This window comes from Salmo salar, chromosome ssa19 (assembly GCF_905237065.1).
Source record: "Salmo salar chromosome ssa19, Ssal_v3.1, whole genome shotgun sequence".
NCBI lineage: Eukaryota > Metazoa > Chordata > Actinopteri > Salmoniformes > Salmonidae > Salmo > Salmo salar.
This window is the reverse complement of record NC_059460.1, coordinates 66,279,475-66,305,655: the sequence shown is the minus strand read 5'-3', so window position 1 is coordinate 66,305,655 and position 26,181 is coordinate 66,279,475. Positions and strand designations below refer to the sequence as shown.

The 26,181-nt window shown below is 41.1% G+C and overlaps 1 protein-coding gene across 1 annotated transcript in view; it reads right to left on the bottom strand.

The window, feature by feature from the left end:
- Nucleotides 1-26,181, bottom strand: part of LOC106579414 (pro-neuregulin-3, membrane-bound isoform) — a 436,757-nt gene that overhangs the window by 49,680 nt on the left and 360,896 nt on the right. The window contains exon 5 of the mRNA XM_045702613.1: nucleotides 8,141-8,243. Coding sequence (XP_045558569.1) covers nucleotides 8,141-8,243 — 103 coding nt within the window. The remainder of the gene's footprint in view (nucleotides 1-8,140; nucleotides 8,244-26,181) is intronic.

Below are 26,181 nucleotides of genomic sequence, written 5' to 3'. Positions count from 1 at the left end.
GTTGCAAATGCGGTTACTAAAACAACTGTAACTTTTATCAGAATAATACATTTTGTTCCACGGTTAGATTTGAAAAGCAGAAAAGTAGAGGAAGATTTCATATGCTCTCATTTTTTGTATAAGTTGTTAACAAAGTGGTCAAAGTAGAAGATTTGTGGCAAAAGTTGCATTGTTGCAGTTACAGTGAATGGAATGTTGGAAGTGATGATGTCACAATGGGCAGATTTATAATGTTGAGGAAAAAAAAGGACAAATAAAATAACTTTAAAAGGTATCAAAAAGTTACACACTTGTCCTGGCCAGTCTACACGTTTTAAAGTTTGACCGACGTTTCTAGCTTAAATGCTGTAAGAGGAGTAGCGTGCTTAATAATAATAAAAAGTCAGAAGTATGTTGAAGATGTAAGTCAGGGCTTTTGATTTGCCAAGCCCCACAATAAGAAGTACGTCAAATATGTATAATGGAGACTTTTGCTTTGCAAGCCCCACTAAAAATAGTCACAGTTCCAGTAGATAGATACCAATGTGATAGCAGTTGGGTCTACTTTTAAATGAACCAGAAAAAAAGGAGCCAGTGAAATGTCTCACGTCCTCTTTTGTCTCTGCTGGAGCTACCATATTGAATCATTGGGAGTGACACACTAGTTCACAGAAGATCCATTATATTGACCAGATACTCTAGTGGCCACTCTAACAATTATAATAAATGTCTTCAAAAATGGAAGGCAGTCAGGAGGAGGCAAGATGAGGTGGGACCATTCTAGCCAATGAGAGGGCAGATACGAGTGTGAACAACAGGCACAACAGTTTCCACTAGTTACCACAGCCACAAAGTCAAAATGGGCTATATCGTAATAAATAAATAAAATGAAAGTTAGGGTTAGGTGTAAGTTTAGCAGTGTGGTTAATGTTATGGTTAGGTTTAATATCACATTTTAAGAAGATAAACTGTATAAACAAGCAAGGTTTATGACTTTGTGGCTGTGGTAACTAGTGACGACCAGGCACAACTTTGAAATAAAGCGTTTTTTCAAAGAATTGCCGGGATGTCGATGGGACAGGACGTGCATTTTAAAGAAACACCAGCACAAACTCATCAGCCAATCAAGTGCATGGGAATAGAATTATAATAAACGTCTTCAAAAATGGAAGGCAGTCGGGAGGCAGTCGGGAGGAGGCAAGATGAGGTGGGACCATCTGGCTTTAAATAATGCCTCCATTTTAAATGATGCCACTTTAATAATGTTTACATACAGTGCCTTGCGAAAGTATTCAGCCCCCTTGAACTTTTCGACCTTTTGCCACATTTCAGGCTTCAAACATAAAGATATAAAACTGTAATTTTTTGTGAAGAATCAACAACAAGTGGGACACAATCATGAAGTGGAACAAAATTTATTGGATATTTCAAAACTGAAAGATTGGGCGTGCAAAATTATTCAGCCCCCTTAAGTTAATACTTTGTAGCGCCACCTTTTGCTGTGATTACAGCCGTAAGTCGCTTGGGGTATGTCTCTCTCAGTTTTGCACATCGAGAGACTGAAATGTTTGCCCATTCCTCCTTGCAAAACAGCTCGAGTTAGTGAGGTTGGATGGAGAGCGTTTGTGAACAGCAGTTTGCAGTTCTTTCCACAGATTCTCGAATGGATTCAGGTCTGGACTTTGACTTGGCCATTCTAACACCTGGATATGTTTATTTGTGAACCATTCCATTGTAGATTTTGCTTTATGTCTTGGATCATTGTCTTGTTGGAAGACAAATCTCCGTCCCAGTCTCAGGTCTTTTGCAGACTCCCATCAGGTTTTCTTCCAGAATGGTCCTGTATTTGGCTCCATCCATCTTCCCATCAATTTTAACCATCTTCCCTGCCCCTGCTGAAGAAAAGCAGGCCCAAACCATGATGCTGCCACCACCATGTTTGACAGTGGGGATGGGTGTTCAGGGTGATGAGCTGTGTTGCTTTTATGCCGAACATAACGTTTTGCATTGTTGCCAAAAAGTTCGATTTTGGTTTCATCTGACCAGAGCACCTTCTTCCACATGTTTGGTGTGTCTCCCAGGTGTCTAGTGGCAAACTTTAAACGACACTTTTTATGGATATCTTTAAGAAATGGCTTTCTTCTTGCCACTCTTCCATAAAGGCCAGATTTGTGCAGTATACGACTGATTGTTGTCCTATGGACAGAGTCTCCCACCTCAACTGTAGATCTCTGCAGTTCATCCAGAGTGATCATGGGCCTCTTGGCTGAATCTCTGATCAGTCTTCTCCTTGTATGAGCTGAAAGTTTAGAGGGACGGCCGGGTCTTCGTAGATTTGCAGTGGTCTGATACTCCTTCCATTTCAATATTATCGCTTGCACAGTGCTCCTTGGGATGTTTAAAGCTTGGGAAATCTTTTTGTATCCAAATCCGGCATTAAACTTCTCCACAACAGTATCTCGGACCTGCCTGGTGTGTTCCTTGTTCTTCATGATGCTCTCTGCGCTTTAAACGGACCTCTGAGACTATCACAGAGCAGGTGCATTTATACGGAGACTTGATTACACACAGGTGGATTCTATTTATCATCATTAGTCATTTAGGTCAACATTGGATCATTCAGAGATCCTCACAGAGTTTGCTGCACTGAAAGTAAAGGGGCTGAATAATTTTGCATGGACAATTTTTCCATTTTTTATTTGTTAAAAAAGTTTGAAATATCCAATAAATTTCGTTCCACTTCATAATTGTGTCCCACTTGTTGTTGATTCTTCACAAAAAATTACAGTTTTATATCTTTATGTTTGAAGCCTGAAATGTGGCAAAAGGTCGAAAAGTTCAAGGGGGCCGAATACTTTCGCAAGGCACTGTATCTTACATTAATCATATTATATGTACAGTTGAAGTCGGAAGTTTACATACACCTAAGCCAAATACCTTTAAACTCAGTTTTTCACAATTCCTGACATTTAATCCGAGTAAAAATTCCCTGTCTTAGGTCAGTTAGGATCACCACTTTATTTTAAGAATGTGAAATGTCAGAATAATAGTAGAGAGAATTATTTATTTCAGCTTTTATTTCTTTCATCACATTCCCAGTGGGTCAGAAGTTTACAGTTAATTAGTATTTGGTAGCATTGCCTTTAAATTGTTAAACATGGGTCAAACGTTTCGAGTAGCCTTCCACAAGCTTCCCACAATAAGTTGGGTGAATTTTGGCCCATTCCTCCTGACAGAGCTGGTGTCACTGAGTCAGGTTCAGAGGCCTCCTTGTTCGGACATGCTTTTCAGTTCTACCCACACATTTTCTATAGGATTGAGGTCAGGGCTTTGTGATGGCCACTCCAAGACCTTGACTTTGTTGTCCTTAAGCCATTTTGCCACAACTTTGGAAGTATGCTTGGGGTCATTGTCCATTTGGAAGACCCATTTGCGATCAAGCTTTAAGTTCCTGACTGATGTCTTGAGATGTTGCTTCAATATATCCACATGATTTTCCATCCTCTTGATGCCATCTATTTTGTGAAGTGCACCAGTCCCTCCTGCAGCAAAAAGCACCCCCACAACATGATGCTGCCACCCCCCGTGCTTCACGGTTGGGATGGTGTTCTTCGGCTTGCAAGCCTCCCCCTTTTTCCTGCAAACATAACTATGGTCATTATGGCCAAACAGCTCTATTTTTGTTCAGACCAGAGGACATGTCTCCAAAAAGTATGGTCTTTGTCCCCATGTGCAGTTGCAAACCATAGTCTGCCTTTTTTTATGGCGGTTTTGGAGCAGTGGCTTCTTCCTTGCTGAGTGGCCTTTCAGGTTATGTCGATATAGGACTCGTTTTACTGTGGATATAGATACGTGTGTACCTGTTTCCTCCAGCATCTTCACAAGGTCCTTTGCTGTTGTTCTGGGATTGATTTGCACTTTTCGCACCAAGGTACGTTCATCTCTAGGAGACAGAATGCATCTCCTTCCTGAGCGGTATGACGGCTGCGTGGTCCCGTGGTGTTTATACTTGCGTACTATTGTTTGTACAGATGAACGTGGTACCTTCAGGCATTTGGAAATTGCTCCCAAGGATGAATCAGGTCTTGGCTGATTTATTTTGACTTTCCCATGTCAAGCAAAGAGGCACTGAGTTTGAAGGTAGGCCTTGAAATACATCCACAGGTACACCTCTAATTGACTCAAATGATGTCAATTAGCCCATCAGAAGCTTCTAAAGCCATGACATCATTTTCTGGAATTTTCCAAGCTGTTTAAAAGCATAGTCAACTTAGTGTATGTAAACTTCTGACCCACTAGAATTGTGATACAGTGAATTTTAGGTGAAATAATCTGTCTGTAAACAATTGTTGGAAAAAGGACTTGTGTCATGCACAAAGTAGATGTCCTAACTGACTTGCCAAAACTATAGTTTGTTAACAAGAAATTTGTGGAGTGGTTGAAAAACGAGTTTTAATGACTCCATCCTAAGTGTATGTAAACTTCCGACTTCAACTGTATATACTGTATTTTATACATCTATTGCACCTTGCCTATGTCGCTCGGGAATCGCTCATCCATATATTTATATGCACATATTCTCATTCACCTCTTTTAGATTTGTGTGTATTAGGTAGTTGTTGGGGAACTGTTAGATTACTTGTTAGATTACTGCACTGTTGGAACCAGAAGCACAAGCATTTCGCTACACTCGCATTAACATCTGCTAACCATGTGTGTTTGACAAATACGATTTGATTTGAGGGTGTAGTGATTGAAAGATAGATAATCAAATCAAACTAACAAAACCAGAAGTGAGGGCATGACGGTTGAAAATGACCAACCAAGTGAACGCGATTTGAAAACTCTGCCGTAGCGCTTCTTTGCATGTCTTTTCTACTGGCGGTCATTTAAAAAATATATATTTCTGTAGATAACAATGAACGTACTTTCTACGCACCAAGCCATGGAAATGATTACGGATAATGTTTCTAAGCAGAGGTAGCTAGTTAACTAGACAGCTATGTTAAGTTAGTACAGATTATAGTCAATAACTAACGTTAACAGCTAGCTAACAAATGTTGTAGTTAACATGATCATGTTACAGTGCTTTCGGAATTTTGTAACAGCCTTATTCTAAAATGGATTTGATATTTTTTTTTACACACAATACCCCATAATGACTAAGTGAAAACAGGTTTTTAGACATTTTTGCAAATTTATAAATAGAAAAAAAAAAGAAATACGTTATTTACATAAGCATTCAGACCCTTTGCTATGAGCCTCGAAATTGAGCTCAGGTGCATCCTGTTTCCATTGATCATCCTTGAGATGTTTCTACAACTTGACTGTAGTCCACCTGTGGTAAATTCAATTGATTGGACATGATTTGGAAAGGCACACACCTGTCTATATAAGGTCCAACAGTGCATGTTAGAGCAAAAACCAACCCATGAGATCGAAGGAATTGTGCGTAGACCTCCAAGACAGGATCGTGTCGAGGCACACATCTGGGGAACCAAAACATTTCAGCAGCATTGAAGGTCCCCAAGAACACAGTGGCCTGCATCATTTTTGCTCTGACATGCACTGTCAACTGTGGATAGATACTGTGGATGTGTGTCTTTCCAAATCATATCCAATCAATTGAATTTACCACTGGTGGACTCCTATCTAGTTGTAGAAACATCTCAAGGATGATCATTGGAAACAAGATGCACCTGAGCTCAATTTTGAGTCTCATAGCAAACGGTCTGAAGCTTATGTAAATAAGGAATTTCTGTTTAGTTTTTCTATACATTTGCAAAAATGTCTAAACCTGTTTGTTCTTTGTGTAGATTGATTTAAAAAAATGTTTTAATCAATTTTAGAATAAGGTTGTAACGTAACAAAATGTGGAAAAAGCGAAGGGGTCTGAATACTTTACGAATGCACCCTATATGAAAGAAAGGCTGATTACACATGTATCTGAACTATTCCAACAACAGTAGCTACAGCAGCTGTCCTCCAGTGACTGCACTGGAAAAGGCATGCCTTGAGCAAGATGGAAGGAGCTATCCGTAAATTTAAAGGTTTACTTTTACAACTTGTCACTTTGTGGTAGCTAATGTTCAATATTTGAATCCTGTTAATTTGCTAATGATGGTATTTTCTGATTTAATAGCCGGCAGTATGGGATCTACACATTAATGCTGGTGAGGAGGACAAATGTAAGCCGCAAGAAAAGTGAGGACAAATTTGTATTTGTTTACAACTTGAAATTTGAGTATTAGAACACAGCTCATAATTCTATCCTCCTGATTCCTGCTTACAAGCAAAAACTAAAGCAAGAAGCAGCAGTGACGCGGTAAATAAAGAGGTGGTCAAATGACGCAGATGCAAAGCTACAGGACTGTTTTGCTAGCACAGACTGGAATGTGTTCCGGGATTCTTCCGATGGCATTGAGGAGTACACCACATCAGTCACTGGCTTCATCAATAAGTGCATTGATGACGTCGTCCCATTGAGTGTTGACGTCGTCCCATTGAGCATTGAGTGTAAACTCCTCACTGTACGTACATATCCCAACCAGAAGCCATGGATTACAGGCAACATCAGCACTAAAGGGTAGAACTGCTGCTTTCAAGGAGCAGGACTCTAACCCGGGAGCTTATGAGGAATCCCACTATGCCCTCCGACAAACCATCAAACAGACAAAGCAACAATTACAGGACTTAGATTGATTTGTACTACACCAGCTCCGACGCGCGTCAGATGTGGCAGGGCTTACAAACCATTACAGACTATAAAGGGAAGCACAGCCAAGAGCTGTCCAGTGACACGAGACTACCAAATGAGCTAAATTACTAATATGCTCACTTCGAGGTAAGCAACACTGAAGCTTGTGAGTAAGACCTTTAAACATTCACAAGGCCGCAGGGCAAGACGAATTACCAGGACGTGTACAGCACTCCGAGCATGCGCTGACCAATTGGCAAGTGTCTTCACTGACATTTTCAACCTGTCTCTGACGGAGTTTGTAATACCAACATGTTTCAAGCAGACCACCATAGTCCCTGTGCCCAAGAACACTAAGGTAACCTGCCTAAATGACTACCGATCCGTAGCACTCACATCTGAAGCCATGAAGTGCTTTGAAAGGCTGTTCTTCAACACCATTATCCCATCAACACCATTATCCCAGAAACTCTAGACCCACTCCAATTTGCATACCGCCTCAACAGATCCACAGATAATGCAATCTTTATTGCACGCCACACTGCCCTTTCCCACCTGGACAAAAGGAACACCTATGTAGGAATGCTATTCATTGACTACTGCTCAGCATTGATCACCATAGTGCACAGCTCATCCCTAAGCTAAGGACCCTGAGACTAAACACCTCCCTCTGCAACTGGATTCTGGACATCCTGACGGGCCAAGCCCCTGGTGGTAAGAGTAGGTAACAACACATCCGCCCCGCTGATCCTCAATAGGGGGCCCCTCAGGGGTGCATGCTTAGTCTCCTCCTGTACTCCCTGTTCACCCACGACTGTGTGGCCAAGAACGACTCCAACACCATCAAGTTTGCTGATGACAAAATAGTGATAGGACTGGTCACCGATACCACCCCTACCTTGTCACAACACAACTGATTGGTTCAAACCCATTAAGAAGGAAAGAAATTCCACAAATTACGTTTTAACAAGGAACACCTGTTAATTGAAATGCATTCCAGGTGACTACCTCATGAAGCTGGTTAATAAGAGAATGCCAAGAGTGTGCAAAGCTGTCGTCAAGGCAAAGGGTGGCTACTTTGAAGAATCTAAATACAAAAAATATTTTTATTTGTTTAACACTTTTTTGGTTACTACATGATTCCTTATGTGTTATCTCTATATGTGTTATCTGGGGCGGCAGGTAGCCTAGTGGTTGGAGTGTTGGACTAGTAACCGAAAGGTTTCAGGATCGACTCCCCAAGGTAAAAATCTGTTGTTCTGCCCCTGAACAATGCAGTTAACCCACTGTTCCTAGGCTGTCATTGAAAATAAGAATTTGTTCCTAACTGACTTACCTGGTTAAATAAATAAAATAAAAGGCTGGCTCATGCTTTTGTATCTTACAGTTTAGGTCCAATGATGATACAATTGTCCCTCTGTTGTTTGGTGGCATCCTTAGCTGCCTGGTGTGACAATCACTCACTTGTTGCGGCAATATAGAGCCATGCACGCCACTCCGAGAAAACTGATTCCTGAGGCGATGCTGCAGATGGACATCACCTGTCTCTGGTAAGTCTCACGGCTCTCTGTGGAGACACAGGCAAAACATATGATGTTAAAGCCACATTCTGTATATTCATGTAGAGTACCATCAAATGGAGTTAGTAACACACACAATAGTAATTGTAGGTATTGTGGCTCTCTGTAGACACACACTTGATATGCATGTAGAGTACCATCAGAGTGAGCCACCAACAAAAATTATAAATCCTCGATAGTAACACACACAATAGTAATGGTCGGTCTCGTGACACAGACAAGAAGCATTTTAAAGCCACACTGTAAGATGTGCATAAACTGCCTTCAGAAAGTATTCATACTCCTTGACTTATTCCATATTTTGTTGTTTTTACAGCCTGAATTCAAAACGAATAAAAAGTATTGTTTTCTCACACATCTACATACAATACCCATAATAACAAAGTGAAAACATGTTTTTAGAAGTGTTTGCAAATTTATTGAAAATGAAATACAGAAATATCAAATTTTTAAGTATTCACAACCCTGTGTTAGAATGGACTCCCGAGTGGTGCAGTGGTCTAAGACACTGCTTCTCATTGCAAGAGGCAGTACTTGGTTCAAATCTAGGCTGCATCACATCTGGCTGTGATTGGGAGTCCCACAGGGTGTCTGAGTTTGGCCTGGGGTAGGCAGCCATTGTAAATAAGAATATGTTCTTAACTGACTTGCCTAGTTAAATAAAAATAATCACCTTTACCAGTGATTACAGCTGTGAATATTTCTGTGTAAGTCTCTAAGAGCTTTGCACACCTGGGTTGTACACTATTTGCACATTATTCCTTAAAGAAATCTTCAAGCTCTGTCAAGTTGGTTTTTTATCATTACTAGACAACCATTTTCATGTCTTGCCATAGATTTTCAACTGTAACTAGACCACTAAAGGACATTCAATGTTGTCTTGGTAAGCAACTCCAGTATATATTTGACCTTGTGGTTATTGCCCTGCTGAAAGGTGAATTTGTCTCCCAGTGCCTTTTGGAAAGCAGACTGAATCTGGTTTTCCTCTAGGATTGTATCTAAAAAAAACTCCCTAGTCCTTGCCAAAGACGAGCATACCTATAACATGAGGTAGCCACCACCATGCCTTGGAAAACCTTCCTGGTCTTTGTGGTTGAATCTGTGCATGAAATGTACTGCTCGATTGAGGGACCTTACAAATAATTGAATGTGTGGGGTACAAAGAAGGTAGTCATTCAAAAATCATCTTATACACTATTATTGCACACAGAGTGAGTCCACGCAACTTATTTTGTGACTTGTTAAGCAAATGTTTACTCCTGAACTTATTTAGGCTTGCCATGACAAGGGGTTGAACACTTATTGAATCAAGACATTTCAGCTTTTCATTTTTAATTCATTTGTAAAAATTTCAGTAAACATAATTCCACTTTGACATTATGTGGTATTGTGTGTAGGCCAGGGACAAATCTACATTTAAATCAATTTTTAATTCAGGTTGTAACGCAACAAAATGTTGCAAAGTCATGGGGTATAAATACTTTCTGAAGGCAGCGCCCCACTGGCCACATGTCAATTCAACATCTATTCCACGTTGGTCCATCGTAATTTCATTGAAATGACGTAGAAACAACGTTGATTCAACCAGTGTGGGATAATATCAAAGATGTGCCACTAACAAAAACAATGGAGTAAAATATAAATGCAACCCTAAGTACTACTGAACCAAAGTGATTTGCCTTCTGCTTTGGGGCTCTACATTCAACAGGAGGGAGGACACTCACAAATATGTGGAGCAACTCACAAATGTGAGTCAACTCACAAGTGCAATGCATGTCACAAATGTAAGCAGCAGTTCACAAATGTAAGATGCAGTTCATAAATGTAATCTGTGAAGTCACAAATGTTGTCATATTCACAAAAACATGTTTGACCACTGTTGTGTTTGCAAAGTAATTAAGATGTTTGCAAAATATGCTGTGTAAACCAGAAACCTATCTTGCATTTATTTGCTCATCATCATCATCATTTGTTTTTGTTGATGATGACTCTTTTGCTTTGGATCATGACATAGAGTATGTTTGTGAAACTACATGGGGATATTTACTGACTGTGATTTTTATTTGAATGTTGCGTTTTGTATTTGTTCACCTCCTTTGTTTGTGACTCGCTACTTATATATTTTCAAAATGTTGATAGTTATTTCTGTGGAGATGTTCAAGTTTTCCAAAATTCAGTCAAGCTCACATTTGGAGAGATATGCTTCTCTGCCTCCACAAAACGTGCATAAAAGTGCATGTAGCCTACTCGGAATGGTTTAATATGTTCTTGATGGTTTCAACAAGCTTGTTGACTTCTGAGAAATTATTTTGCCAGATATTAATTGCCAAATACAATGAATTTGGCAACAAGTCCAGCAAAATAATGGTATACTTTGACCATTTAGCTTGCACTGTCTGACACACAACCAGCTTGCTTTTTAAATCAACCTCAATGTTTTGTTAATATGTTTTAGCACTTTCCGACACTTGTCAATACACTGTATCAGTCAGAACAGAATGACTTTTACTTCTTCACCCAGCTCTCGTTTGCAAGACAAACAAAATATGAAGAACTCTTCTCTGTTATCAGTGGATTCGTCTGTTGTTATGGAGATGCAATTTTTTGACAAGCTTTTTTTATTCTTGATTTCAGATGGTCTATTGCACATTTTCTTATGTTGCAGGTGTTGTTGCAGGTTTTGCAGAATATATTTTTGTCATCTGCAACAAGTGTCCCAGCAGTGTATTGAAGCACTTTTTTCCCAAGCGCTATTCAGATCTTGGATTTCCTTTTTTCTCTTTTACTTCCATGGTTGGATTCCTTGACTCCACTTTAACTGCCCCATTTTTACAAGTTCCGATGACCAGATACTGAGTCAGTTGGAGAGGATCAGCTTGAGCAAAGTGAGGTGTGGAGTCACTGATCTACAAATAGTTGTCCTTGCCAAATAATCTACATTATGTGATCAAGATTCGCAAAGCTACACCTCCCGTTTGCCAGGCGACCCCCCTGCCAAAATACATGAGCACAACCAGACATTGATTGATTGGAGACACCTTGTATTAACTACAGAACATTTCCTAGGATTTTCTATTTGCAGCGACACTAGCCGTATAATGCTGGAAATACCGGTAAAAGCACATTGCCTCATTTAATCACGCAAAACACATGGCTCAGTCTATTGACATCTGGCATGTGAATGAAATAAAATGAAAATTAACTTGAAAATAATATATAGGTTATTTTACTTGCTTTGGAACCGGGTTTATGCCATGTAATGTGTGGCTGCCTAGTGCTACGTGTCCATATTACAACATCCTCAGTCTCAGCAGGACTTGTTTAAATCTGAGACTGTCCTCATATGGACACTGTATAGGACCATAAAGTGTTGTTTGGCAATCATCTCTGATTGCCAAAGGGTGATAGAGTTTGGCCACAAGTGAGAGTAGTAATGAAGTTAGGACTAAATAAATCCATTGTACGGATGATTTCAAAGCCATGCTTATTCACACAAACAGACACAGACAGATGGACATACACAAATCCTTACCATGTGATACACACAGACAAAGAAACACACAAACGCACACACTTTTGAGTCTGTTGTCAAGCTATATCACTTCCTGGTTTTGACACACGTAAACTTCTCTCCCCACTGCAGACCAGGGTTCAATCCCCTCTCCAACCCTTCCAACTTGCCTGTATCACCCTGTATCATTTCAGTCTCAATAAATATACTGAACAAAAATATAAACGTAAAGTGTTGGTCCCATGTTTCATGAGCTGAAATAAAAGACTCCAGAAATGTTCCATACGCACAAAAAGCTTATTTCTCTAAAATGTTGTGTGGAAATTTGCTTACATCTCTGTTAGTGAGCATTTCTCGTTTGCTATCCATCCACCTGACAGGTGTGGCATATCAAGAATCTGATTAAACAGCATGATCATTACACAGGTGCACCTTGTGCTGGGGACAATAAAAGGCCACTCTAAAATGTGCACTTTTGTCACACAATGCCACAGATGTCTCAAGTTTTGAGGGCATGTGCAATTAGTATGCTGACTGCAGGAATGTCCACCAGAGCTGTTGCCAGAAAATTAAGTGTTCATTTCTGTACCATACGCCGCCTCCAACATCATTTTAGAGAATTTGGCTGTATGTCCAACCGGTCTCACAACCGCAGTGCACGTGTAACCACACCAGCTCAGGACCTCTATATCTGGCTTTTTCACCTGCGGGATCATCTGAGACGAGCCACCCAGACAGCTGATGAAACTGAGGAGTATTTCTGTCTATAATAAAGCCCTTTTGTGGGGTAAAACTTATTCTGATTGGCTGGGCCTGGCTCCCACGTGGGTGGGCTTACTTGGGAGCCAGGCCCATGGCTGCGCACCTGCCCAGTCATGTGAAATCCATAGATTAGGGCCTAATAGATTTTCATTCGATTGACTGATGTTCTTATATGAATTGTAACTCAGTAAAATCGTTGAGATTGTTGCATAGATTTCTATCCAAATGGCGACAGATTTTTGGGCCAATACTCTAAAATCCGCATAAAAACAACATGCATATTTTCCCACCAAAGATGTGTAGTGCTCATTTTCTTTTTACAGTTAAATTCCCATGTACCAAGTTAAAAATACTAGTTACATGGATTTCCATTTCATTTTGCTGCTCTACTGCTGGTTTTCTCACAAGAAAATGTTTTGTTATATAGTGAGTGTACCCACTCTGGCATTGGCACTTGTGCTGTAGCTAACAGCTCGCAGATACGGTGCGGGTATAGCCTACATGATGGGATTATTATTGACAAACGAGCAAGATTATTTTTATTTGTCAAACGGCACCTAAGCACCGATGATCATGTTACCAGAATAAGACCCTCGATATTTATTGGAAGGGAGCGTCAAGCTCATCACCTTGCACTTTCACCAACCTGTGAAGTTCATAGTCAAATCAAATCACATTTTATTGGTCACATACACATGGTTAGCAGATGTTAATGCAAGTGTAGCAAAATGCTTGTGCTTCTAGTTCCGACAGTGCAGTAATATCTAACAAGTCCCCAACAACTACCTAATACACACAAATCTAAAGGGGTGAATGACAATATGTACAGTACATATAAGTATATGGATGAGTGATGGCCGAGCGGCATAGGAAAGGTGCAATAGATGGTATAAAATACAGTATATACATGTGATATGAGTAATGTAAGATATGTAAACATTATTAAAGTGGCATTATTTAAAGTGGCATTGTATAAAGTGACTAGTGATCCATATGTTAAAGTGGCCAGTGATTGGGTCTCAATGTAGGCAGCAGCCTCTCTGAGCTAGTGATTGCTGTTTAGCAGTCTGATGGCCTTGAGATAGAAGCTGTTTTTCAGTCTCTCGGTCTGAGCTTTGATGCACCTGTACTGACCTCGCCTTCTGGATGGTAACGGTGTGAACACGCAGTGGCTCGGGTGGTTGTTGTCTTTGATCTTTTTGGCCTTCCTGTGACATCAGGTGCTGTACGTGTCATGGAGGGCAGGTAGTTTGCCCCCGGTGATGCGTTGTGCAGACCGCACCACCCTCTGGAAAGCCTTGCGGTTGAGGGCGGTGCAGTTGCCGTACCAGGCTGTGATACAGCCCGACAGGATGCTCTCGATTGTGCATCTGTAAAAGTTTTGGGTGACAAGCCAAATTTCTTCAGCCTCCTGAGGTTGAAGAGGCGCTGTGGATCATTTCAGTTTGTTTGTGATGTGTACGCCAAGGAACTTAAAACTTTCCACCTTCTTCACTGCTGTCCCTTTGATGTGAATAGGGGGGTGCTCCCTCTGCTGTTTCCTGAAGTCCACGATCATCTCCTTTGTTTTGTTGACGTTGAGTGTGAGGTTGTTTTCCTGACACCACACTCTGAGTGCCCTCATCTCCTCCCTGTAGGCTGTCTCGTCGTTGTTGGTATTCAAGCCCACTACTGTTGTGTCATCTGCAAACTTGATGATTGAGTTGGAGGCGTGCATGGCCGCGCAGTCATGGGTGAACAGGGAGTACAGGAGGGGGCTGAGCACGCACCCTTGTGGGGCCCCAATGTTGAGGGTCAGCGAAGTGGAGATGTTGTTTCCTACCTTCACCACCTGGGGGGCGGCCCGTCGAAGTCCAGGACCCAATTGCACAGGGCGGGGTTGAGACCCAGGGCATCCAGCTCGATGATGAGCTTGGAGGGTACAATGGTGTTGAATGCTGAGCTGTAGTCAATTAACATTCTAATATAGGTATTCCTTTTGTCCAAATGGGATAGGGCAATGTGCAGTGTGATGGCGATTGAGTTGTCTGTGGACCTGTTGGGGCGGTATGCAAACTGAAGTGGTTCTAGGGGGGCCGGTAAGGTGGAAGTGATATGATCCTTGACTAGTCTCTCAAAGCCCTTCATGATGACAGAAGTGAGTGCTACAGGGCACTCATTTAATCTGTAGCCTAATATACTGCATGCTTTCCCGAGGAGTCATGGTGGGAGGACCACAATACATGTCATCGCATGACTCCAGGTTTGTGCATGGAAGCGTTTCCACTAACATTATTAGTTAGTGGAAATTCGTTTTACAGATACAAAAAGATCGCACTTTGTCTGGTGTATTTAGTTTTGTCGACATTTGGAAAGTTTACACACACATTTTCTGTTTCCGTCAGGCCTGTCATGACTTTTATCCGACATGTACTTTACTCACATACAAGGTTGGATGGAAACACATTTAATAATGCAAAAATATGTAGTGGATTTCCACGTTTAACACCCCCCAAATAAAATGAAAACTGCAATTAGCGTTGTCGGGTTCAAGCTGTGGGCCCACTGTGCCACCATGAGGACAAATTGGACAATTCTCCTTAGGATGAGCTACTTCTGTACTCCTTACCACGGTTGTCAAATATTAAAACTCAAAACCAACCAGATCATACAATATGCTTTTGATGTATTTTGAATCATTTTTTTTATGATATTGACTACTTTAAAGGTCTTCTTCTCCTGAACCAATGATTGGCACCAAATTTGGTATGTGGCACATATGAATGCACCTCTCCAATTGTAACATTTTCCAAGACCCTAGGTCAAACAATATGGCTTCTATAAGCCAATGAGCTTGCATTAATGGTTTTCCTGCCAAACAGCGCCCCCATGCGGCCAAACAGAACCATACTCTACAGGAATTTGTGCCAAGTTCCATCACTCTGAGTCAAACAGATCAAGAGATATAAACATGTAAGACCCATAGAAACATGTGCGCATTATAGCGCAACCACTTGGTTGATCTAAAAGTGCTTGAGTCTTGACAGTGTTTTGACCATGTACATACATAATTTGTTATGATATGAATAACCGTTGTCTGATCGGGTTGGTGCCCCCCCTTGAGTTGTGCCGTGGGGGAGATCTTTGTGGGCTATACTCGGCCTTATCTCAGGATGGTAAGTTGGTGGTTGGAGATATCCCACTAGTGGTGTGGGGGCTGTGTTTTGGCAAAGTGGGTGGGGTTATATCCTGCCTGTTTGGCCCTGTCCAGGGGTATCGTCAGACGGGGCCACAGTGTCTCCCGATCCCTCCTGTCTCAGCCTCCAGTATTTATGCTGCAATAGTTTATATGTCGGGGGACTAGGGTCAGTCTGTTATATCTGGAGTATTTCTTCTGTCTTATCCGGTGTCCTGTGTGAATTTAAGTATGCTCTCTCTAATTCTCTCTCTCTTCTTTCTTTCTTTCTTTCTTTCTTTCTTTCTTTCTTTCTTTCTTTCTTTCTTTCTTTCTTTCTTTCTTTCTTTCTTTCTTTCTTTCTTTCTTTCTTTCTTTCTTTCTTTCTTTCTTTCTTTCTTTCTTTCTTTCTTTCTTTCTTTCTTTCTTTCTTTCTTTCTTGGAGGACCTGAGTCCTAGGACCATGCCTCAGGACTACCTGCCTTGATGACTCCTTGTTGTCCCCAGTTCACCTGGTCGTGCTGCTGCTCCAGTTTCAACTGTTCTGCCTGCGGCTATGGAACCCTGACCTGTTCACCGGACGTGCTACCTGTCCCAGACCTGCTGTTTTCAAATCTCTAGAGACAGCAGGAGCGGTTGAGATACTCTGAATGATCGGCTATGAAAAGCAAACTGACATTTACTCCTGAAGTGCTGCCCTTTTGCACCCTCTTCAACCACTGTGATTATTATTATTTAACCCTGCTGGTCATCTATGAACATTTGAACATCTTGGCCATGTTCTGTTATAATCTCCGCCCGGCACAGCCAGAAGAGGACTGGCCACCTCTCATAGCCTGGTTCCTCTCTAGGTTTCTTCCTAGGTTCTGGCCTTTCAAGGGAGTTTTTCCTAGCCACTGTGCTTCTACCCCTGCATTGCTTGCTGTTTGGGGTTTTAGGCTGGGTTTCTGTACAGCCCTTTGTGACATCAGCTGATCTGATCTTCATCTAAGTCACAACAATAGACAAACATAGTGTGCTTAAACCAATAACACACAAATTATTGTATTTTTCTTGTCTATATTGAATAAATCATAAAACATTCACAGTATAGGTTGGAAAAAGTATGTGAACCCCTAGGCTAATGATTTCTCCAGAAGCTCATTTCTCCTGACCATTGTGCAGGTCTGATCCACAACGACAGAAAACGTTTGGTTTGAGGTTATTGCTGCCAATGGAGGGTCAACCAGTTATTAAATGAAAGTGTTCACATACTTTTCCCACCCTTCACTGTGAATGTTTACACGGTGTGTTCAATAAAGACGTGAAAATGTATAATTGTTTGTGTGTTATTGGTTTAAGCAAACTGTGTTTGTCTATTGTTGGGACCTAGATGAAGATCATATCAATTTTTGTGACCAATTTATGCACAAATCCAGGTGTTTCCAAAGGGTTCACATACTTTTTCTTGCCACTGTATATACAGTGCAGCTCACCGGGACTGCCATGCAGAAATATCAGCCCACAAAGAGAAGCATGAGATTGAACTTCACTCAACCTTCTAGAGCAGTGGTCACCAACCGATCGATCGCGTTCGATTGGTCGATCTTCAAGTCTTTCCTAGTCGATCGCCAAACATTTCTGTAAAAAACCCAACGATAAAGCCTTGTGTTCCTAAATGTTTTTTATTCGTCTCTGACTGTTGGCAGTAGGTGCACCCAATTCAGCTGCCCTAGTAGCTGAAGCCAGGTAGAGCCAGGTAGACAAACTACCTAGAACCAGGTAGACAATTACCATTTAGAACTATTTCATGTGTCTGAAGGTACAAACTCTGCCTTCCCGGCGGGCCCAGGTAGCAAATCAAGTGCACTATAGGCCTACCGATGGCTAATTGGATGGCTCAGATGACCGTGTCTGCAGTGATGTAGCAGGCATAAAAGAATGTTACAGCAATGTTGATAATGTGAGATTTCAAAACATTTAAAACCATGAATAGAGAGAGACTGTCAACGAACACAGCAAAGATATGATGTTTTTATAAGTGAGTTCATGTTTAAGTTCTTACTGTCAACACTTTCTATTCAACACAGCCATAAAATTCTTTCCATTTCCACCCCCAGTGCTACATTAAGCATGACAGCAATAATGAATGAGTAGGAAAGTGTTTATAGGCTTGCGTTGTTGTAATTATTAGAGGCTTGGTTCTTTTTTAATATTGAGTAATATTTCACTTTCTCTGTTCATAGGAGTAACAACATGAATTTGTCCATACGGCAGACATAATACGGTGCGACTGGAGTTTCGCCATCAGCTGGAAGAAGATGTCCCTTCTTGGTCAGTGTCAGTGGAGGAAAGGGCGAGCGGAGGTATGTTGAGAGGCAGACCCTCAGCCTGCTGCTCTCTTCCTCCGTTGAGATTGACCATCAGATGCAGGCACCATCAGCCCAGTAAAATAAAAATAAGAAGCAAATTATTTAAAAATGTATGCTCACTCGGCTGTGCTTCACAAGTAATACAACGACGGATCTATTACCGGTATGATCATAAAATTATATAATTTACAAAAAACGTGACCGGCCGGCTCGATTCGGTCTTATGTAACAAAATTTGAAATTGTGTTTTTTACATTGGATAAAAGTAGAGACTCCAAGCTATAAAATTGTATATCATACACTACAGTTGAGGAACAAGTAATTCTGCTTGAAAGTTGATAAACTTGTAACCCCGCTTTTGAGAAAATGGCCATTGAATGTTTTGGTACACGTACCGGAGAGCTCTTCTTTGTTTTCAACCATTCACCATCGTTCACCTCTTAATTTTATTTCACCTTTATTTAACCAGGTAGGCCAGTTGAGAACAAGTTCACATTTACAACTGCGACCTGGCCAAGATAAAGCAAAGCAGTGTGACAAAAATAACACAGAGTTACACATAAACAAACGTACAGTCAATTACACAATAGAAAAATCTATGTACAGTGTGTGCAAATGTAGAAGATTAGGGAGGTAAGGCAATAAATAGGCCATAGAGGCGAAATAATTACAATGTAGCATTAACACTGGAGTGATAGATGTGCAGATGATGATGTGCAAGTAGAGATACTGGGGTGCAAAAGAGCAAGAAGATAAATAACAATATGGGGATGAGTTAGTTGGGTGTGCTATTTACAGATTGTCTGTGTACAGGTACATTGATTGGTAAGCTGCTCTAACAGCTGATGCTTAAAGTTAGAGAGGGAGATATAAGTCTCCAGCTTCAGTGATTTTTGCAATTCGTTCCAGTCATTGGCAGCAGAGAACTGGAAAGAAAGGCGGCCAAAGAAGTGTTGACTTTGGGTATGACCAGTGAAATATACCTGCTGGAGGGTGTGCTACGGGTGGGTGTTGCTATGGTGACCAGTGAGCTGAGATAAGGTGGGACTTTACTTAGCAAAGACGTATAGATGACCTGGAGCCAGTGGGCTTGGCGACGAATATGTAGCGAGGGCCAGCCAACGAGAGAATACAGGTCGCAGTGGGAGGTAGTATATGGGGCTTTGGTGACAAAACGGATGGCACTGTAATAGACTACATCCAGTTTGCTGAGTAGAGTGTTGGATGCTATTTTGTAAATGACATCGCCGAAGTCAAGGATCGGTAGGATAGTCAGTTTAACGAGGGTATGTTTGACATCATGAGTGAAGGAGGCTTTGTTGCGAAATAGGAAGCCGATTCTAGATTAAATTTTTTATTGGAGATGCTTAATGTAAGTCTGGAAGGAGCGTTTACAGTCTAGCCAGACACCTAGGTATTTGTCCACATATTCTAAGTCAGAGTAGTGATGCTAGTCGGGCGGGCGGGTGCGGGCAGCAATCGGTTCAAGAGCATGCATTTAGTTTTACTAGCATTTAAAGCAGTAGGAGGCCACGGAAGGAGTGTTGTATGGAATTGAAGCTCGTTTGGAAGTTTGTTAACTTGTTATGGCTAGGGGGCAGTATTTTCACGGCTGGATAAAAAACGTACCCGATTTAATCTGGTTACCACTCCTACCCAGTAACTAGAATATGCATATACTTATTACATATGGATAGAAAACACCCTAAAGTTTCTAAAACTGTTTGAATGGTGTCTGTGAGTATAACAGAACTCATTTGGCAGGCAAAAACCTGACAAGGTTTCAGGCAGGAAGTGGCCTGTCTGACAAGGTGTCGTTCTTCTTGTCTCTGTTTATTGAAGAGTGAGGATCTTAGCTGTCCCGTGACACTTCCTACGGCTGCCATAGGGTCTCAGAAGGCGGTAAAAAGCTGAATCGTGGCTTTGCAGGCTCTGGCTGAAAAAAAGTAGCGCGTTTGGGTAGTGGCTGGTTACAGTACTGTGAGACTCAGGCTCGTGCCCGCGTCGACCGAAAGCTTTGTTTACTTTCCTCTGTTTAGTTAAAAGGAGATTCCCGGTCGGAATATTATCGCTTTTTTACGAGAAAAAATGGCATAAAAATGGATTTTAAACAGCGGTTGACATGCTTCGAAGTACGGTAATGGAATATTTCGATTTTTTTTGTCACGAATTGCGCCATGCGCGCGACCCTGATTTACCATTTCAGATAGTGTCTGGGACGCACGAACAAAACGCCGCTATTCGGATATAACGATGGATTATTTTGGACCAAACCAACATTTGTTATTGAAGTAGCAGTCCTGGGAGTGCATTCTGACGAAGACAACAAAAGGTAATCAAACTTTTATAATAGTAAACCTGATATTGGTGAGTGCTAAACTTGCCGGGTGTCTAAATAGCTAGCCCGTGATGCCTGGGCTATGTACTTAGAATATTGCAAAATGTGCTTTCACCAAAAAGCTATTTTAAAATCGGACATATCGAGTGCATAGAGGAGTTCTGTATCTATAATTCTTAAAATAATTGTTATGCTTTTTGTGAACGTTTATCGTGAGTAATTTAGTAAATTCTTAGTGAATTCGCCGGAAGTTTGCGGGGGGTATGCTAGTTCTGAATGTCACATGCTAATGTAAAAAGCTGGTTTTTGATATAAATATGAACTTGATTGAACAAAACATGCATGTATTGTATAACATAATGTCCTAGGGTTGTCATCTGATGAAGATCATCAAAGGTTAGTGCTGCATTTAGCTGTCTTCTGGGTTTTTGTGACATTATATGCTAGCTTGAAAAATGGGTGTCTGATTATTTCTGGCTTGGTACTCTGCTGACATAATCTAATGTTTTGCTTTCGTTGTAAAGCCTTTTTGAAATCGGACAGTGTGGTTAGATAAAGGAGAGTCTTATCTTTAAAATGCTGTGAAATAGTCATATGTTTGAAAAATTTAAGTTTTTGTATTTTTGAGGAATTTGTAATTCGCGCCACGCCTATCATTGGATATTGGAGCAGGTGTTCCGCTAGCGGAACGTCTAGATGTAAGAGGTCACAGTGTCCAACGAAGCCCTTCTCACAATCCCGGTAGGTTGTGATACAGCCTGGAATTGAACCAGGGTCTGTAGTGACACTTCTAGCACTGAGATGCAGTCACTCGGGAGCCCCAAAATGTACAGATGGCAAAGTTAGTTATTAAGGCATTTAAGGAATTTAACATTTTGCTATTTCCATGTTAAAATGTTAAGGGATACATTTTCTCCATTGTTTTTGATTGTACTGTAAGCAACTCTGGTACACCTACATTGTGATCAAATAGCCACAGTAGCGTACAAGGCGCGCTGGAATGTCACATCCTGACCAGCAGAGGGAACAATTGGATTAGTTTTGGTCAGGATGTGGCAGGGTTTTTGTGTGTGTGAATGGTTGTGTTGGTGATTAGGACTCCCAATTGAAGGCAGGTGTGTTGAGTTGCCTTTGAGTGGGAGTCCTATATAGGAGTGTGTGTTTTTCTTTGGGGTTGTGGGTAATTGTTTCTTGTTTAGTGTGGTTGCACCTGACAGGACTGTTGGCTGTCAGTTTCCTTGTTTTGTTCTTATATAGTGTTCGTTCTAATTAAATTGAAGGATGAATACTAACTCTGCTGCATTTTGGGCCATTTCTGAAGACAGCTGTGACAGAATTACCCACCAAACCAGGACCAAGCAGCAGAGGAATGAGGAGGAAGGATGGACGTGGGCAGAGATAAAGAGGAGCGTTTCCAGGGCTATGGAAGAGTTTAGTAAACTGGAGAGGCAGCCCCAATAAAAAAATTTTGGGGGGGCACAAGGGCAGTTTTGCGGGGCAAGAATGGAGCCCCAGGCCAGCTCCCCGCACTAGCATGGAGGTGCGTGTCTCCAGGCTGGCACGTCCAGTACCAGCCCCACGCATCAGGGGTCTAGTGTGTCAGCCCAGCCTCGCCAGTCAGGATGTAGTGATTTTGTATTATGTTGCATTGTATTGTAGATGCCTGCAGTGCACACTTGTAAATTAACTTTTCTAAATAAAAATAAAATATCTATTGTATGTTTTTGTGAAATTACCTGCATTTTTGGTGTGGAAATTACATTTTATTGTGTTGGGATTTTGTGACATGCTTTTTCCCCTTTGTTGTATAAAATACATTTTGCTACAACAGTTGATCCAATTGTTATTATTTTGTAAAAGTGATTTGTTCCTGCTGAAGAGGAAATGCATTGTACATTGTGATGTGGTCATATGGAAATCATGTGTATGTTCCCTCAGCCCTATAATCCCTCAGCCTAAACCTTACCTTAACCAACTAATGTATTATGTTTCAACTACCTAATCCCCTTACTTATCGTTTTACATGCAATTTAAGCTAACCTGCCAGCAACTGAAACTAACCCGGTAACTACTGTGAGAACATAGTGCTGAGGGAATATGGGGAAGACGCTGTCACATGCACTGCATTTAATAAAGATAATGGTCACGTAAGCTTTCTCACTTGGATGCCTTTTGCGCCACAAAGGAACATTGAATAAAAACATATATTTGTATAAATGACAGATTGTTATCATAAAACAAAAACAATGCTGGAGATTTATGGCAAATTGGATAACATTAACACAACAAAACATAAACATTTTAGAGAACACAAGGTGAGTGCAATTAACAACCAGGTAGAAACAAAAAACAGAAGTGTTTCAGCCCTCTAGAACTGGAATTGAACAGCCCTGCTTTAGGTGTTGATCTAGCTGGTCTACCAGCATGATCATCTCATTGCCAGTTTATCTGGTCACTTAACCAGCTTAGCCAGGTCACATGGTCAACCTACCAGCTCAACCAGCTTGACAAAGCTGGTCTATCAACATGACCACCCAATTTCCAGCTTGGCCATGCTGGTCACCCAGCATCAGGCAGGTGCACAGTGAAGGGTCTACCTGTGCCCGAGCACCTACCCCTTTGCCCTTCCACTTGCCAAGGGCCCTTTTGGGTAGTGGTATAATTTATTTTTGTAGTTATTCTGAACCCACTGCCCCGAAGTCATTGTGTCTTCGCCAAGTTCGCCACCACCCACCCACCGCTACCATACCCTGTCCATTGGTCTGACCTGTACTGACCTGTACGGACCTCACATGCACCTGGTTGTGCTTTTTTCATCTCTGCCCTGTACAGAGATTGTGCCCGCCCGGTATCCAAACATGCATGGCAAGATGCAGGTACCGGTGGAGTGTTTAAATATCAACAGTACTGCCACAGCAGGATAATATTTGATTAACACTTGATAACACTTGATTTACATCATCATCATCAATATTCAGTCTGGTTGGCTGATAGCCTATGCGCAGCAGTACTTCATCATTTATTTCCTTATAGAATCATAGCCGCGGGAAGGGTGCTGGAGATGCTGCAGCACCCCAGATAAAATTAAATACATTTTTCTAAGTTATAGAATTATAGCTCTGTTCAGAAAGAAATGTAATAATTCAGAATACCCTACCACACAATGAGTAGACCTATAATTTAGCCACAGAGGCTCAAGAGCTTCTTCAAAAAATTGCATTTCTTTGGATTGTGTGCAAGGCATAAGGCATACAGTATCCTACAGTCGGCGAATGCGCGGCAAACCTGTCAGTGAACAACATGAAGACAAAACAGGCCTTTTGCAATATATCAAATACAATCGCAGGAAGGTTGGAAACTCAATGGGTCCTGCTGAAAAGATCAGACACTAATCTGTCTGCTGTAAACTACCATAATATTTGATCAACTTCCAAATAGGCCTATTGAGCGAACACTGTTTTACAAACTAAAACAAGAGAGAGATAGGCTTTTGGCACGAGCGCATCGGCCATCATAGGCGAGTGAGCTGTGTGTTATTGGGTGAGTCAGTCAAAGTGGAAAGCTTTTTTAGGACTATAATTTCCTCCTCATATTGTACAATATGTTTGTCTGAGGTAGTTTTTATTGATCTCAAATTCTCAAGTTAGTCAGTGTCAAAGTAGCCTGTCATTTTGATAATTTGTGCTGCATTAAAAAAGATTCTGCCAAAGTCTCCAGTCATGTAAAATGAGTTAAAACTGCATGAAATGCGTTTATAAAAGGCAAAAAAAATCTGGACCCTGTCCCTGGGCAAAAACTAGTTGATTCCACAGTGTTTCCATCCAATCTATGTGAAGACGTTGAATCTACTTGGTACGCTCATTGGATTTGCAAAAAGTAATCAATTTAAGGGCGTTTTGTCTTTTTTTTTCACCCAACTTTTAACCTAAATCCAATGACGTTCATTTTTGGGTTGATTTCACATTGAATTTGCATTAATTGACAACTCAACCAAATGTAAATCAAAACTAGACATTGAACTGAATTCTGTGCCCAGTGGGCTAGGCTACTAAAATGTTCCCCATGTGTGCAACTTCTGCTAGCACCTCTCTACTCTGCTTCTCTATGCCACTACACAAATGTGATGATATGCATGCAATGCTTTATTATAAAGGTGATATTTTCTCATGTGTTCCGGTACCTCAGAGCCCCCTTGAAAGTTATGAAAATGTTGTGCAACTTCCAGGGCATGTTTACTGTGAACACTGAGGCTGTACCCGCTTTAAGTTACAGCTTTAACAGTGGCCATGTAGGCTACTGTGACTATTTGATCACAATGTAGGTGTACCAGAGTGGCTTACAATAAAAAACAATGGAGAAAATGCATCCCATAATATTTTAACATGGAAATAGCTGTTCTATCATTGAGCCTGCAGTGGTAGCCAATGTGTAGTGTTAAATGTAAGCCTACATTCCATGAAACATGCAGGTCTTGACATTAACCTGTTAATCTACTTGTCCTTCAGACAAGGAGTTGACTGAAAATGTTGTTGTGTTGTTTGATGCAAGAAACCACTTTACAAAATAAAATGCATTATTATTGCCATTCCATTATTACAGAGATTTGGACGGATTATGCTACCCTCTGGTTACTGGCTACTTAGCTTAAGACAGTCTCAAAATACAACACTGTCCCTTTAAGACACAAAAAAAGCCCTTTACCTGTCTAGTTTTTCAAAGATGTCTAGAAATGTATATGTTTTGTGCTCTTGTAGGAAGCAATCCCTCCCCTATTGCTGACTACAAATGATCTATAACTGGGCTATAACTCACTAACTGGCAAAGAATTTGAACAAAATGTGCACACGTGGCTACATGCAGATCTTGCTTCGATCTCAAAACAAGCACATCTACTCATTTTACATTTTAGTCATTTAGCAGACGCTCTTATCCAGAGCGACTTACAGTAGTGAATGCATACATTTCATACATTTAATTTCATGCATTTTTTTTTTTTGTACTGGCCCCCCGTGGGAATCGAACCCACAATCCTGGTGTTGCAAACACCATGCTCTACCAACTGAGCCACAGGGAAGACCGCTCTTGCTGTAAACACAGTCCAGTTCAAAGTAAATGGCACAGATCCATATATGAAAATGGTCTATTTGCATATAGACCTACTGCAGTTCTGATTGTTTATGTCGCACCGGTCTGTGTAGAGTACGGGCGTGTCAATCTAATAGAAACCTACTCCGATGTGTTCTGCCTACAACAAAATCTCTTGCATAGTTAATTTTGTTTCAGTATGTTGCATTTAAAGTGGATAATATTGCTTTAATTTGATCACAATTGCCACAGTATAGGGAAACGTTGATAGTGTCACCAACCAGCGAGGCAGACGCGCTTTTTCAGTTCAGTGATTTTAATCTGGGTTGTAAATTAGTTCAATCGCAGTCACAACAAAAACTATGAGTGGGTGTGTGCTTGAGAGAAAGAAGAGAGGATCGGTGAGGAAGAGAGAGAGAGATCGACATCAGAGAGGATGTGATAGATGGAGAGACTTCTCTATCATATCCTCTCTGATGTCGATCTCTCTCTCTTCCTCACCGATCCTTCCTTCTTTCTCTCAAGCACACACCCACTCACAGTGTGTAGTGACTGCTGTTTAACTCATATACCTTACAGACTAAAATCACTGAACTGAAGAGAGATGCGTCTGCCTCGCTGTCTCGCTTCTCTTTCCACTGTCTCCATCTCTACCCTCTCCCTTTTATTTATTCTATAAGTGGAAGTGTGTGAAGTAAAGCCAGCGTGTGAAGCCAGAGTTAAT